Source organism: Columba livia, chromosome 17, assembly GCF_036013475.1.
Source record: "Columba livia isolate bColLiv1 breed racing homer chromosome 17, bColLiv1.pat.W.v2, whole genome shotgun sequence".
NCBI classification, from domain to species: domain Eukaryota; kingdom Metazoa; phylum Chordata; class Aves; order Columbiformes; family Columbidae; genus Columba; species Columba livia.
Window position 1 is genome coordinate 1,064,223 of NC_088618.1, and position 14,648 is coordinate 1,078,870.

The window sequence follows — 14,648 nt, forward strand, 5'->3', positions numbered from 1 at the left end:
CACTCGAGATTGGCACGGATTTGATAGGAAAGGAGGGCATATGGATTTTCCACTGAAGTGCTCCCCAGAGAGTCTTTTCTAAAATGGGAATCTACCATCCAGTTCTCATTTCTCAACCACCCGCGTAGCTGCACTTATCTTTTATAAGCTGCGGTTTTCCAGCAGGGCAGCGCTCCCTGTTTTCATGCTGGGTAAATGGCCCAGATCCCTCTCCCAGAAAGTCGCAGCTAAATCGAGATTGGGCCATTAACGAAACTGGTCCCACGGGCAGATGATCCCTGATTCCTACAGGGGATGTGCAGGACCCCGTTGGCAGAGCCTGGGTCAGGGATGAGTCCGGCCAGGTCCATTGCAGGCAGGACCACGGGGGCATCTGTTCGGTGGCAAAAGAGATGCAAGGGCGTCACTGAATGTGAGCACTGGGACAGACTGTCCTCATCTGCTGCAGATGCAGGCTTTCAGACTCCTCCTTTCTGAAAACGGTGCTGTGTACCCCTTGGACCCTCTGCGGAGCACTGATTACCCTGGGCATGCGTGAACCCCAGGTTAATGAGGTGTGACCCCAGAAACACAGGGGGAGCTATGGCTGGCTGTGACAGCAACTGGCAGAATTGGACAGAAAGAGCTGACTATCATAATTTATTTATCTTTTCCTTCCCTTTGTGCTCTCCCCTTCACGCCTCTGGGATTGTCCTCCCTACCCTTGGAGAGTACAGAGCTTAAAATGAGACCTTTGCCTGCCCAAGCTCCCTGTTGAGATGTGTATGGAAAAAAATCAACAACTTTTTTTTTAGCATAGAAGAGGAAAATATATTCTCTTTCTTTGCACCTTCCCCTCACCCCGAGTTGTTACAGAAGGCGGTATCTGGTAGTGTGAATAACGCTGCGCTCCTGCCAACAGGCACAGAACGCATTGGCTATAGGTGTCATAAATGTCAGGGGTGTGTGAGGAAGGTAATTGGGGATGGTTCAGATCTGAAAAACAAAGGGGCTGAAGTGCAAAATTTGGCTTGGCTGATGTTCATCCTGAACTTTTATATTCTTCTGAGAAATGGGTGTTCTTGAAAAGCAAATTACAATTACTGCTTAGCACTGATTTGTTGTAAACCAGCTTAACGAGGAAGTTTCATGGAATGCTTTGTGGGCTGTTGCTGGAACGCAGCATTAAATCTCCCAGGGACTGTTATCACCCCACACCGATGCTCTTATCAGCAGTTTCTGTTACCCAAGCGCAAAGCACTGGGAGATTCTGAAGAAATGGTGGGACTGTGCTGAGCAGACACCAGATACTTCTGGTACTTCTCTTGAGAGAAGTTTGCCCATTTAAACCTGACTCAATATTTCTGCTTTTCTCCATGTTCATATACCAATGGTTGCAGCCTGGCGCTTGAGCTCTGCCAAGGAGCACTGGGGGTTTTTGGCATTCCTGGGCAATACATGTTCCTCTCTTTTAGCCTGAGCTAATCTCAGTCATCCAGATGTGTAGGTGCTTCAGTGCGTTTCTGATCCTCCTCCGGAGGAAAGTCCAGAGAAGCCTCCACAGAGTCTCAGTCCTTTAGTGATAAGAAAATCTCAGATTTGATTTTGTTCTCCTTCCTTATCCTGTCTCTAAAGGTGTTGCAGCATCTGCCGCCTCCACGTCCAGTTTCCAGCTCTTGCTCTCAAGACTTCGTTGGTTTTCCCTTTTGCGTTTCTTATCTTCGAGGCTGCAGTTCTCTCTTTTCCTACCCCTGTCCTTTTACCAGGTCTCTGGTTACCTGTAGCCAGTGACCTGCTGCTAAAGTTCTTTCTCAGCCTTTAAATCCTTGCTTCTTTTCTCATTTTCCCCATGTGGCTGACCATGGCCTCCTCAAGAGCAGAGACACGATGTGCAGTGTTTGCTGTCCCATCGCGACGCGTGGGGGGGATGCAGCTGGCAGTGGCATCTCTGTATTTGTCCTGTGGTCTCTGGTTAACCGCTCACCTGAATGGAAACAGGGTTTGCACTAGAAGTGCTGCTCGCCTGCCTCCTCACCGTGCCGGTGACAACACCTGTCTCTCACTTTCCTTCCACCATGGCTTTAGAGCAGGGTCCACGCTGATAGTGCAGCGGGTGTCCCTGCAGCTGTGGCCCCTGTGACAGGAGCAGCGTGGCCGTGCTCTGGCCACAACGCGCTGGGGCGTGACGGGCGACTGCCCGTCGTTCCGCAGGACAGACTCCCTGTGATGTGCTGGCTGTGGTAACCGTTAGAACTCATGCTCTGTTCCTAATTACAGAGTGACTCATAATAACTCCACTATCCTCCAGATAACTCTGCAATTAACTTGTGTCACTGCTATAATTTGTTAAGTATGATTTAATAAGAAGAGACTAATTTTTTGCAGCTCTGTTAAAGGTACATTTGGTTTTTCGCTCCGTAGACTCAGGAAAGACATACAATCTTTGTTTTATTTCAAGCTAAATTAAATGTAGAAATCTCATGAAGTGTAATGGGTTCAATTACTCTGGGAGGAATCCCTGATGTTTCGTTTCATACCCTTGTATCCTACCAGAGAACGCGCTTCAGCGCAGGGAGCTGCTGGAAATGCAGCTGGGACTGCTTGGTGCTTGGTAGGATAAACACCAAGGGTTTGAAAAGCGTGAGTAAAACAAAACAAACATACATCCAAAATATTCCTTCAAGGCTGTGTTTTCAGGGTTTCTTCTGGTTTTGGCCTCTGCTCGCTCTGCATTCCAGTTCCTAGAGCCTCACCACTTCTAGCAATAGGCTGTATAGTAATTTCTCTAAGTGGGAACACAAATTTCAGTCTTTTTCAGAGCTTCAGGAGCTGCAGCTTTCCCTGAATGACATTTGCTGTGGGGCAGAATTCAGTGGCTGAATTGGCAGGTGCACAAGTGCCGGGCAAAATTCACCATCTGACTGAAGCTTTGAGATCAAACATGGAACAGTTGGAGGCAAAGATGAAAGAGAAAAACATCTTCTAATGACTTATGGTAATTACTCTATTTTCTCTGTTTATAATGTCGCCATATAATAATAACAGTCTTGCAACATGGGTTACTGTTACTGCAAATATTTTTCATGGAGCTTCAAACTGCTCCAGACCTTTCTACCAAAAGTAGCAAAACTCAGATCCAGATTTGAATCTTGAGTTTGGTTATGATTTAGCATTGCTGGTCTGCTTTAGGCTTTTACAAGTTAGGAATTAAATGGGGAATTAGGTGAACTTAAGTGCTTGGGTAATTCAGAAGGGTCAAAGTTATGAAGATTTTTGTTTCAAGAGGTTAAGGGGTTTTCTGCTCCAGCGACACTGCTGCTTCTACTTGGAGGATTGATGGGCAGAATACGGTAACTGGCAGCGTGTTACTGTGGTGTGTTTCCCCGGGTTAATGAGGATGAGGAGGAAAATACTCCGTACCTCCTTCATATCCTCTTAGCTTGGTGGGTTGAACATCATGAACAAGTCTTGAAGAAGTTTCAGCAAACTTTGGTTTTCACCCATGAATGGTGACGTTGCAGTAACTACACTGAGTCCCCTGTGTGTTGCTCAGGGCGGTTGTTTTAGGGACGGATGAACCTTTAGACTGCTCTACAGGCGGCACAGGCGCTGAATCCTCTCTGTCTGTGGACTCTTGTGAATTTGCAGTGATATAGTGCTGCTGGGAGACAGGTGAGGAGGCTGATAGACCTGGGATAGACTGGTCAGACTGTTGGAAGGAACTGGTTCTACCGCAGCCTGTAAGGTACCTGCGCTGTGCAAAATGCTGCAATTCCTTTAAACCCGTGGCTCTGGGCGTTATGTTTCTCCTGTTCTGTGGGTGGGCCGGGGCAGCCGTGGGATGTGCAGCAGCAGCCGGCAGAATCCCCACAGGTCGGGGCTCCCGTTTGCCGCCGCTGCAGGATGGATTCTTCAGGACCTACCCAGTTGTAAATGGGTGTCTGTGTCTGTCACAGACAGAAAATGGGGCTGCCATTAGCATTCTTCTGTTCTTTCTAATAAATCTCTTTCCACTTGCCAGAAGAGAGGCTTTTACCTCTAGCCGTTTGTTCTTATTACAGAAAGCATATTGAAGAATGAGAAAAGGTGCAGGAGAGAGCAACTAGTAGGATAAAAGGTCTCAATGGTTTCGAGCCATGTGGAGAGGTTAAGAAAATTAGTCTTGAATTCATTAGAAGACAGGAGATAAAAAGAGGACATGATTGGAATGTAAAATAGTAGCATGGGGAAGGCGGATGGAGCTGAAGCTATGTGGGAATGAATTAGAAACAAGAGCGTATGAACAGAAACCAATAAACAGAGATGGAAGAAGATAGAAAAGCTAATGCATCAAGTAGATTTTTAAAAGGAAATGCAAGGAATAACTTTTAGGCAAAAGGGAATGAACTAGAAAACCTGAGGAAACCTGGAGAGAGCACGGGGGAGCATTGGTAGGGGTGCCACTTTAGAGCCTCCAAAGCAGCCTGATTCAGTGCATGGCCAGCTGTTGTCAGGGTGGCTCTGTCGTCGGTGGAAGTCAGTGCTCCATGTGGAAGTTAAAGCCCATATGTGACTGTACCTCCAACAGCGGGGGAGGTGCTGGGCCTTACTTGCCCTAATAAATCAAAAGCACGAGTAGGGGCCGCCTCGCCCAGCCACAGCAGCACTGAGCTCACAGGGGCCTGATGTGCCAGCACATCTGGAACACAAGGGACCAGTGTAACCGCACATCTGTAGGGCACAGCGCAGACGAGGCAGCTCCAGAACCACCAGTGATGGAGCAACATTGTGGCTGAGAATTTCTGCAAATGGACCATGCCATAGTAACGTGCTTGGACTGATGGCAGTTGGCATAAATTAACACAGGCATAACACCACCTGGTTTAAAACAGGCCTATGGCAGACAAAGTCCTCCCATAACAATGGTGACTTCATTCTTCTAGATGCTGAGCTTGTCCTTACGGTCTTAGAAGGTCTGTGGCAGTTGGGTTCCAGACTGCGAGTCCTCTTGGACTGTGTCTCGTGAACACACAACTGTGCGCATGTCTCGTTGTGAGTTCCCTGTCCGAACACCCTGGGTGTTTGGGCGTTGGGTCTGGGTAAGCCCAGCAGTTGTGCTCGCAGTGGTTTTGGTTTTGTTCCATCTGTGCTTAGAAAACCTTTCTTGTGAATCAAAACCGAAGGGCTGCCTGTCACAGATGCCACCCCGCTCATGAGGAGAGACTGCCAGAAACTAAATGAACCTTTTCCCACCTGTACACAAACTGCTTTAGAACCCTCAGGTGAACTTGCAGCTCGTGAGATTTAAATTGCAACCAGACCAAAACCCAAGCTCTCGTATTTTTGCATATCATGCCAAATGTAGCCCCAGCTGCAGAGTTCAGAGCTGCGTGTTTCCGGGGCTGGCACATCCTGATGCCAGGAGCTGGCGCTGGAGGGAGGCAGGGACAGGGACAGGGACACAGCTGCTGAGCTCGTGCTGCCTGCAGACGCAGGAAGGCCGGGAAATGTGAAGCCTGGAGGGATGCTCTGGACTATCATTGCAGAAACACTTCAGAGGGAGACTACAAAGAATTCAGTTTGTCTGTCAGATTTCCCAGCCGCTGTGCGGTTTGGAACGAGGGCTGGAGATACAACTCCCGCGGGGCCAACAGTATTTACACAGCTGACAGCTTTCATTTGGAAGCTACAAACGGACAGTTAACTCTACAAGCAAAACGTCCAAGTGAGGTGAAAGGGCTGCTGTAAAGACACACTAATCGACAGCCCTTCTCTCTGCCGAAGTCACGTTGTCGTGATGCGTGCTAATGGTTCTGAACGCGGCCATGCAGCAAGGAAGAGCTGGGGAAGGGGCCGGAGCGGGCCTTGATCTTTATTATGCCATCTTTCTTTCCCGTCTGCTTTGTAGTCTCTGCACGGTCCTGCTGCAATTCCACCAATTGCTCCAGAAAGGAAGCACCCAAAATGTCTTCCTTGAAGGCAGTTTGTCCTGCAGAGCTGCCATAAAACCAGCTTACATGATTATAAGAGTTTTTGTTTGCTATAAGGGAATCCTAAGGTGCCCTTCAACTACCTGCAGCTCCCAATACCTTCCTGTGCTGGTTTGCTCAAGCACCTGGATCCCTTGATAATGGCAATCAGTGTAAATTGAAGTGGTCCTGGCACAAATCACAGCATCCAACCAAGTGCCTGAACACTCTAGGTCAGGTATGTGTGCAACTGTAGCTAAAAGATACCTTTATATCCCCTGCTGCTGCTCCTGATTTCCATCTGGATCAAAAGCTCTGAGGGAATTTCCCAAAAACTAATGCAAAAACCACGGTCCTTTATATGCCCCTTTGGGTCATATTTGCTCTCCCACTTAGTGCTTGCTCCAAGGATGGAGAGATTAATATCCTGTTAGCTCAGGGCTTCTTGCTGCCAGCCGTATCATGTTATTAAAGGTAATGCTGGATTGCTACTGGTTCTCAGTTGAATGAGAAAGAGCGGCGTTCGGAAAAGGTTGAGAGTGACAGCGTTACCCTGTGTTCCCGCAGCACCCTCCCTCGGCGTGTGCCGGCGTCCCGCGGTGCGGAGTCGCTGGGCACCGGGCTCTGCTCCGTCTGGGAGGGAGCTGTTCGCACGTCCCTGCCCGCGTGTGCTGGCCTGGGGAGAGCCGCAGTCTTCTCCCTGCGCTGCCCGCTGCTCAAGCTGCAGAAATAAACAAGCCTGCAGCCTCTCAGCATAAAATACGCGTGTTGCTCCAGCTCTTCTGCTGAGTTACAACTTTGGAAGTCAGCGCAGCCTCTGCATCTTCTGTACCAGATCCATGCAACCGAGGTTTGTGACACAGAGCTGTATTTTACATAGGTGAAGCCCCTGCTATAAATTGTACCACATTAGCTGCTGAGCACTTTACTTCTAGTGCAGCATTGAAAGAAATAGCGACTGAAGATGAGAATGGGAGCACTGTATTTTCAGGTCAGATTACAGGACGGTGCTGATTTCCACTGCTGCAATTCTGAACACCAGTATAGTTGCAAGTATAAACTTGAGTATATCTTAAAGAGCTTATGTGATCAAACACCTTTAATTAGTGGAAGTGTCTTTACCATTCTCTGAATGTCATGGTTTGTTGGAGAGAAATCAGTCTGTCGTTTTATATGATTCTATACTACTTTTCTATTCTGTTGATTTCATGCCCATTATTGTTGAGCTTCTTTATAACTAATGAAACTCTCACTCAATAAAATTGATGAGCTTTACTACACATTAGTATTAGTATCAATGCAAATCAGATTGAGTCTGGTTAAGCCCGAGACCTCTGGCAGTACTTGGCTCTCATTTAATGTCTGTCTCCGTCTGGCAATGCATTCTGCGTTTAACCAGTGCAGGAGACAAGGAGACTCCTGGTGTTCCTTGGCTGGCTGTGTAACCTCATGTTACGGTGAATTTGTGTGCTAGGCTTTGGGAGGCAGGTTCTGTGTGTGACACAGTTGGGTTCTGTCTCTGTTGCACTAGATAGATGCTCTTGGTCACAAATACGGGTATTAAATGCTGCCAGGGCGGTAGCACAGAGTTCCGTTTTTCACGTGGCCGTGTGTGTGCAGAGCGAGCGGGGAAGCGCTGCGCTTTACCCCTCGTTAGAACCGGCCTGTTGTTTCTTGGCACTAATGTTCTCTAGCTCTGTCCCTGCTCGTTTAATTTCCGGAGTTAAACGGTAGCTGTTAATGGCTCTGCACATATGCTGCGTTTCAGTGCAGCCGGGGGAGCGCCTGGCCCAGCGCAGCTCAGCGCCGTTGATGAGCAGGGCTCGTTTCCCTGGCCGTGTGTCAGGAGCGCTCTCTTCCCGCTGGCCCGCGTCTCGCTGTCCCGTTGGGCACGGCTGGCTCTTGCAGGACCGGGTTGCTCGTCCCATCCGTGCGGCAAGCGGCCGCCGGAGCTCCTTCCAGAAATGGAAACAACGCACAACTGTTTTCCTACCACATCAGGAAAGACCATCCCACGCTAGCAAAAGCTTTTCACAGGCCAGCAGGCAGGAAAAATATTCGCTGCTCCTCAGGCAGAAAGCCATCCGTTGTGTGCTGGTGCTAATTAGCAAAACTCTGATTAAGTCATTGGAGCAGGGCCAGTCTGCACCAGATGAGGAGCCGGTCCGTGTGGAGCTGGTTGATACGGCACGATACAGCGTGGGCTGAGGCGCCCTGGGGATGCGGAGCTGTTGTGCTGGAAACAGCCCAGAGCAGCAGCAACACAGTGCCAGAACCAGTTTAGTCTGCGTTTCTGTTCTGGCGCTTTATTTATTTACTTATGATATATCTCTGGATAGATATGTATCTATCTCTATTTAAAAAAGAAGAATCTTTCCGCACATACACAAGATATGCATGCGCCTACACCTGGAGAGGACAGGACGGGCAGCACTGCAGTCCTTGGGGACCTGCTTAGGAAATAAGTTCATTCCCTCTTCTGCTTACCGAACATTGCATTTATAGGACAAATCAATAAAATACAGCCAAAACTTGGTAATTATTATTTTTTTTATTTCAGAACTCTTCAGCTCTGGTCATAAATATATGTTCTTAATATAGTATCTTAACATTTCAAATTATCCATCACTTTAGACTTCCAGTTACCCCATACCCACACGGATATGTTATTCCACTTCAGTGTCTGAAAATGTTTCTAAATTTAATGAGTGAATCATCATCTGTAGAAAGACATGAGTTTACAGCGCTGCAGGTTTCTTGCATGAAATCTAAATATATATATGCCCCTCTCTGTTTTTCTTTACCCTTACTGCTGTCTACGTTCAGGTATGGTAAGCTTTGAGGGAAAAGTCCTTGCAAGTTTGTTACAGAGGGGTATAGTTCAGCAATATTAATTTTAGAAGTAAACATTATGATATTCCTAAAGCACAAAAGTTTGACCTGTTTCTTTTTGTCCTCGTCTAGCTAAGCCCACACAGTTTTACGCTTGATACTTATTCAGTGAAAACACTCAGCACATTGTAGGTTTGTGCTTATTAAATAATTAGAGACTAATGAAGGGTCCTGTATTGTCCTAACATACTGAGGAGATCTTGCTGCCTTTGAAGCAGACGTGCCTAATGGTGCTAATGGTGAACAGCCACAGGGGGAACAAACAGCTTTCTTGCTACTGGTAGGAAATCTTCCTCATCACATACTATTCAGTGGCAAAGTACTGTTCAAGTTAGACCCTCACCTACCAGGACTTGTGATTTTAGCGTCAAGTTAGACTGAGGCTGGAGGTAATATTCTTCAGGCCATGGGCTAAAAAGCCCCTTATGTAGCTACAGTGTTAATAAACACTTTGTCCTTTCCCAAATAAACTGTGCATGTTGGCTTTTTTTCTGGGGTCAGAGGCACAAGCAATGAGATTGGCCTTTCACACTGGGGCAGTGTGTGGAGCATCATGAACTCCGGTCACCATGATACCCTCAGTCTGGTGCTGGCTGTAGCTGTACGGGGTGGAGCTGGCTATTCGGCATGCATAAGGATCCTTTTCCTTGTCATTTAAATGGTGAAGCCTTGGGGATGAAATGCAGGAGCTGTTTTAAGGCTCCGTAGCAGCACTGCATGGTGCTTGGCTGCAAAACAACAACAGGATCACTGCATTGGAAAGATGGAGTGTCAGGAGGGCGGAAGTCCGGTGGGGCGGGGTGACGGTGGGGTGACGGTGGGCTGTGACCCCTGTGACAGTCTGTGACCGTCTGCCACCGCGGCTCCGGAGACTGCTCTGCTTTCCTTCCCGAGGAAATGAGCACTTCAGCTTCATTTGCGATCTTTTGCAATTTCTGACAAAGACAAGAGGTGTCATCCAGGGTTGTATTGTCACGCTGGAATACTGTTGGTGGTTTTTAGCCTGCTGCACACTGAAATTACATTTTTGAGGTTTTTTCCTGCTTTTTGTGCTGGATCCCAACCAATTATTTGACCCACTGAGCACAGTGAAGGTCCAGCAGGGGTGTAAATACTCCTGAGCATTCATGAGCAGCTTGAGAACCTGCTGAAGTGTGGGGGGAAATACATAACTGTTGTAGGTATTGTAGAGTGCTTGCTGCCTGCTGTCTCAGCTCTGGAAAAAATAATTCATAGTCTGGAAGCGCTGTTTATCTAGGGCTACGGGACTATCAGCTTAGGGTTGCGAGGCTAAGAGACATGACTGTCTGGAGAGACGTAATGGAAAGTGCTTTGGGAACCGATTCAGCAACTGAAGAGCCCTTGGATGCAATGGAGCTAAAGGTGTAGAGAGGCAAGGCAGTGACCCTTTAAGGAATTGCCTTTCCAAATCATCTGTGAAATCATCAAAATGACAGTTCCCACCTCATAGTCGTCTGGCGCTTGAGAGTTATGGAAAGCTGTAGATACAGATTGCTTTCTTGGTTAGTCGGGGCAGGAGGATGGCTGACTGAAGCTTGCAGTGCGTAGCGAGCAGAGACAGGTCTGCACGTGTCACGGAAAATGAAATCAAAGGCCTGGGCTTCAGATAATCATTCAGTAGCACAGTGTTCCATTGTAGCCTGTGGTATCATCTCACTTTTTGTGTTAATGAATGCTGTTCTCTTTGCCAGCCGGCATGTGTTTGCTCAAAAAGATGTAGTTCAGCTTCTGAGTCTTAGAGCCGCATCTGTTCTCGGTGGCGTGTCCTAAGGAAGGACAGATCTCAGTGCTTCAGGGATGGCCGGGAGATCAAGCTTGCAGATGTAGATGTGAAGCATCCCAAGGAGCACATGCGGCGGCGACCAAAGGACATCCCTCATTCCCACGCCTTGGGAATCCACCACGTTGGTTTAGGGTTTAGTGCACTCATTTGACAGTGCAGCTGAACTTCTAGGTTGGTGTTTTGTTTCTTTGATTGGGTTTTTTTCCCCCCTTTTTCTCCTCTGGCAGTTGCATGAATCAGTTTTCCTCAACCCTTTATTTTTTTGAATAATGAATTGGAGTTTTGTTAGGAGGAGACGCATTTCTTTTTGTGCTGTTGCCTGTGATGAGTGTGGTGGGAGTGTTTGCCTCCCCAGCTGCCTTGGTTGTGGGCAGCTGCAGAACAATCGGTGAGACACCATCTGGCTTTCCCTAATTTTCACCAGCTGTAGGTATAATCAGCAGGATGATTGCCAAGTCCCTCTTCCTCCCATACAAAAACTCTGCAAAACAAATGCAGTGATGCACTGATGTGTAATGGGAGACTGAAAACATGCCATGGTTTTCAGAGGGGTAAAAGACCTGCATTAAATTATTCTTGCACGTATTTAAAAGCACCTGGGTCAATGTGCATCCAGTGAACAAATTGCTGATGTTCAGTGGCTGCAGCTTGTCTGAAATTGGCATTTCTCAGTGTCTGGGGGCGTGGGGGGAGTGCAGGAGGGACTCAAACAAAATGAAGTTTCATCTTCGTGCCTCCTGGTGCTCACAAGGCATGAAGAGCTTCCTTCCTACAAGTTGTTGCCTGTTTGGTTTAGATTTTAATCTCTTTAGTCAGGGAAGCTTTTCTTGAGTTTACAGCAGATGAGGACTCATCCTGTCACCCTATGTAGGATCCAGCAAGATAAAGCTTATTTTTTTGTTTCTCTTGAGGCCAATCAAGCTGCAGGAGGATTGAGCCCTGTTGGTGCTGGTGTTCCTTTGCTCTGCTGGTGGTTGGGTGGGATATTTCAGCTATGCTGAGCATCTGTAGCTCCCATTGCCAACAGCTGTGAAACCCTTCATTGCACAGCCGGGCTGGGAGGGTTGTTCTGTCACTGCTTCTTACCTTGGAGGTTACCTGGATTTTAGCTGATATGAGCGTGATGTACTTCTTACAAACTACCCATTGATGGTGTTATCTCCTGCTCCCGCTGTTTTAATGAAATCGGGTAGGATGGCACATTCCCAGCGGTTTGCAGTCCTGCTGGACGGGGACCGAGGGCTTGTCCTGGGCTGGTGAAGCTCTGTGTGACCAAACTGCTGAAAGTGCCTACAGCCAAGTCTGCTGCAGCATCTGTCCTGTACCTGTGCGTCATGTTCGAGTTGCTTGCATTTGAATTATTTAAGCAGTGAAAGTACAAACAGCTAGCGGAGCACCTTAATAATAGATTGTAGGGCTAAGGATTGTGACAAACCTGCACAAAGACGTAGAGGAGTAACAGTATAGAAGAATTTAAAGGCAGGTGGTGGTGGTTTTGGTCTGTTATGCATGTCAGTCTTCAAAATTTGTGGCAGGATCAGTCCTTAGTTAAGCCCAAGCTGCTCATAGGCCAGAGACGGCAGCATCTCTAGCAAGCAGCAGTTAAGGTTTTGGTTACTGTCACGTTTTGGGAATAAAAGAAGAGAGAGGGGAAAGGTGTTTGAGTTGGGTAAGAGCAATGTTATTTTAAAAACATAAAAAGAGACAGAAAGCTGTTTAATAGAAAACGATCAATTCTACTCCTATCAAGACTATTAATCTTGCTGCTAGTTCAAAGCAAAATCAACTATCAAAAAAGCCAAACCCAACAATAAAAATTTCCCCCATTGTGCCTGGCAGAAATAGCTGCACAAAAGCTCTTCAGTGGAATTTGAATTTCTGATTAATGAGACTGCAGTGTTAATTAGTGCCAGTAGTCCTGAGACAAATCTGGTAATTAGCAAGCAGAATATCCAGTGGGAAGCCCCGCAGAACACCTGTGTTAAGGTGGCTCCTGGTCGCAGATGAAAGATTGGCAGTGTTGTGCAGTGCTGTTCGTGTTTCTATTTTGAGTTTGTGACCAATTTCTCTGAAATGATAAAAAGTAGAGTCTTCTGTTAGACCAGAAAAGGTGAAGATGGGGACTATGGATCTGGAACATGTTATTGCCAGTTGTTTGGACTGGAGTAATTAACAGCTGATCAGGCTTTTGTAAATGGGTTAACTCAGGCTCTCGAGACAGATGTGTGTAAACCTCAGACCCCAAACTGAATCTGATCCACAGAAGGTTTAAGTCAGAAGATAAGCACGTGAATTCTTCTCTTTACAGTCATGCCTGATCACATCAGGCTCCTCCCGGTCTTCCCCGAAGTGCCGGGATGTTGGGTGCAGCTCCTGTTGGGCTCTGATGGGAACAGCACCCACACACCTTGCACGGGGTCCCGGGTCCCCTTGCTCCGGAGACTCTGCTCTGCTTGGGACTCCCCTAGGGGTTCTACATGTTCACAACAATATTCATAAGCAGACTTCTTTTAATTAAATCCCTTTGTGTTTCAGCCACCTTTTTTTTTCCTTCTGAGAAGGGATTTGGCTTTTGCTCCGTTAAGTTGCAGAACAGACATTACAGATTTTAGGCTTATGGGCAGTCCAGAGTGAAGCAATAGCTGAAGTTTGTGGCATTAGAGAAGGATGTTTGAACATAGCTCTGAGCGCTAATTAGTTGCCCTACGAGCAAAGAAATGATGTCTTTGCTCCTTTCAAAGGTTTTGTTTTAAGCTCAGAAACGTTTGTATCCTGACCAGATACGCTGGTTAGAAATAATTGACTCTCTAAAAAATAAAAACCCAGCCACGTTCAGGATTAAGGTTTCACTTGGCCTTAATTAAAGATGCAACTGGGTGAATGACAAATGTGGTACTGGGAATGTGCAGGTGCCCTTTGGGGCGAGGTTCATCCACGTCAAACGCTGCGGGTCCCTCCGGGCACGGTCTTTCCTGCAGGACCGAGCGGCGGCAGCTCCAGGGCAGGCTGTGGGAAAGCTCCATCTGGATCCGACCCTTGGTGTTGCCACAGCTCTGAGCTGCCCGAGGTCAAGAGGCAGAACGTCTGTGTCAGCGTGGGGTGGTACTGAAAACCGGAGTTTGAAAGTGCTGGAGAAGAAAGGGTTTGTTGCTAAGGAAATGGCTTATTTAATAGGCTTCTTCTCTACCAGCCTGTTCCCCATCAACCTGAATATGGTCATTCTTAACTTGATACAAACAGAGAGGCAAAATGCATCTCTTGGCCATAAGCCAAGCAGACTCAGCAGAATCTTGAAAGCAAAATAAAGCACCAATCAAGTTAGCAAATAGAAGTGGAGATTTGTGTCTTTCCTCTGAGGATAGTTGATGGTTTTTAAAAAGTCTTGTGAAAAGAAAACTTCAAATCTCCCAGTGCAGGTTGATCAGCGCAGGAAAAATGTTCCACTGCAATACTTGGGGCTCTGTGATTTTTCATTTTCTTTTTCCTCCAAAAATTCTATCTGGTTTTATAGTATTTTCTACAAGCAAATAAAAATACCGTGTAAGACACAAGTTAAAATACTGTGAAAAGCAACCATGGTATAGGCCAGTATTTCATCCTGTCAGTGCCTTGGCTTTTGGGGGCTGGAGACTTATCTGTCTGAGTAACTATATGTGAGAAAAGCTCTGCAGTGTTAGGTGGGGCTAACAGCTCTTGCGAGACCCCTGGATCTCATCATAAGGCAGAAGGATGTGATTTGGGGAATTGAAGCACATCCTTGGTCTGGAAATATGAGCCTGTTGTGCAGTTGTGGGCCATCAGGTGAAGAGGAAAGTGGACAGGGAACAGCTGGCATGTCTGCATGTCTGTCTGTCTGTCTGTCAGAGGGGAAAACGTTGAACAGACAGTCCTGGTCACCAGCCCAGCTACAATCTCTTATCAGAACAGTATCGTGTCAGAGCCCTGTTTCCTTGTTAACTTGAACAGTTGTGGTACTGAGCGGTGTCCTTAGTAGAAGGAAGATGACCATGGGTGTGACACATGCA

At 47.1% G+C, this 14,648-nt stretch overlaps 1 protein-coding gene across 11 annotated transcripts in view; it reads left to right on the forward strand.

Moving 5' to 3' along the window:
- GALNT9 (polypeptide N-acetylgalactosaminyltransferase 9) overlaps positions 1-14,648 on the forward strand; it is a 395,114-nt gene that overhangs the window by 224,145 nt on the left and 156,321 nt on the right. The window contains exon 3 of one of the 11 annotated variants that reach the window (XM_065033323.1): positions 2,788-2,974. The exons of the other annotated variants lie outside the window; for them this stretch is intronic. Coding sequence (XP_064889395.1) covers positions 2,965-2,974 — 10 coding nt within the window. The 5' untranslated portion in view covers positions 2,788-2,964. The remainder of the gene's footprint in view (positions 1-2,787; positions 2,975-14,648) is intronic. 11 annotated transcript variants of the gene reach the window in all.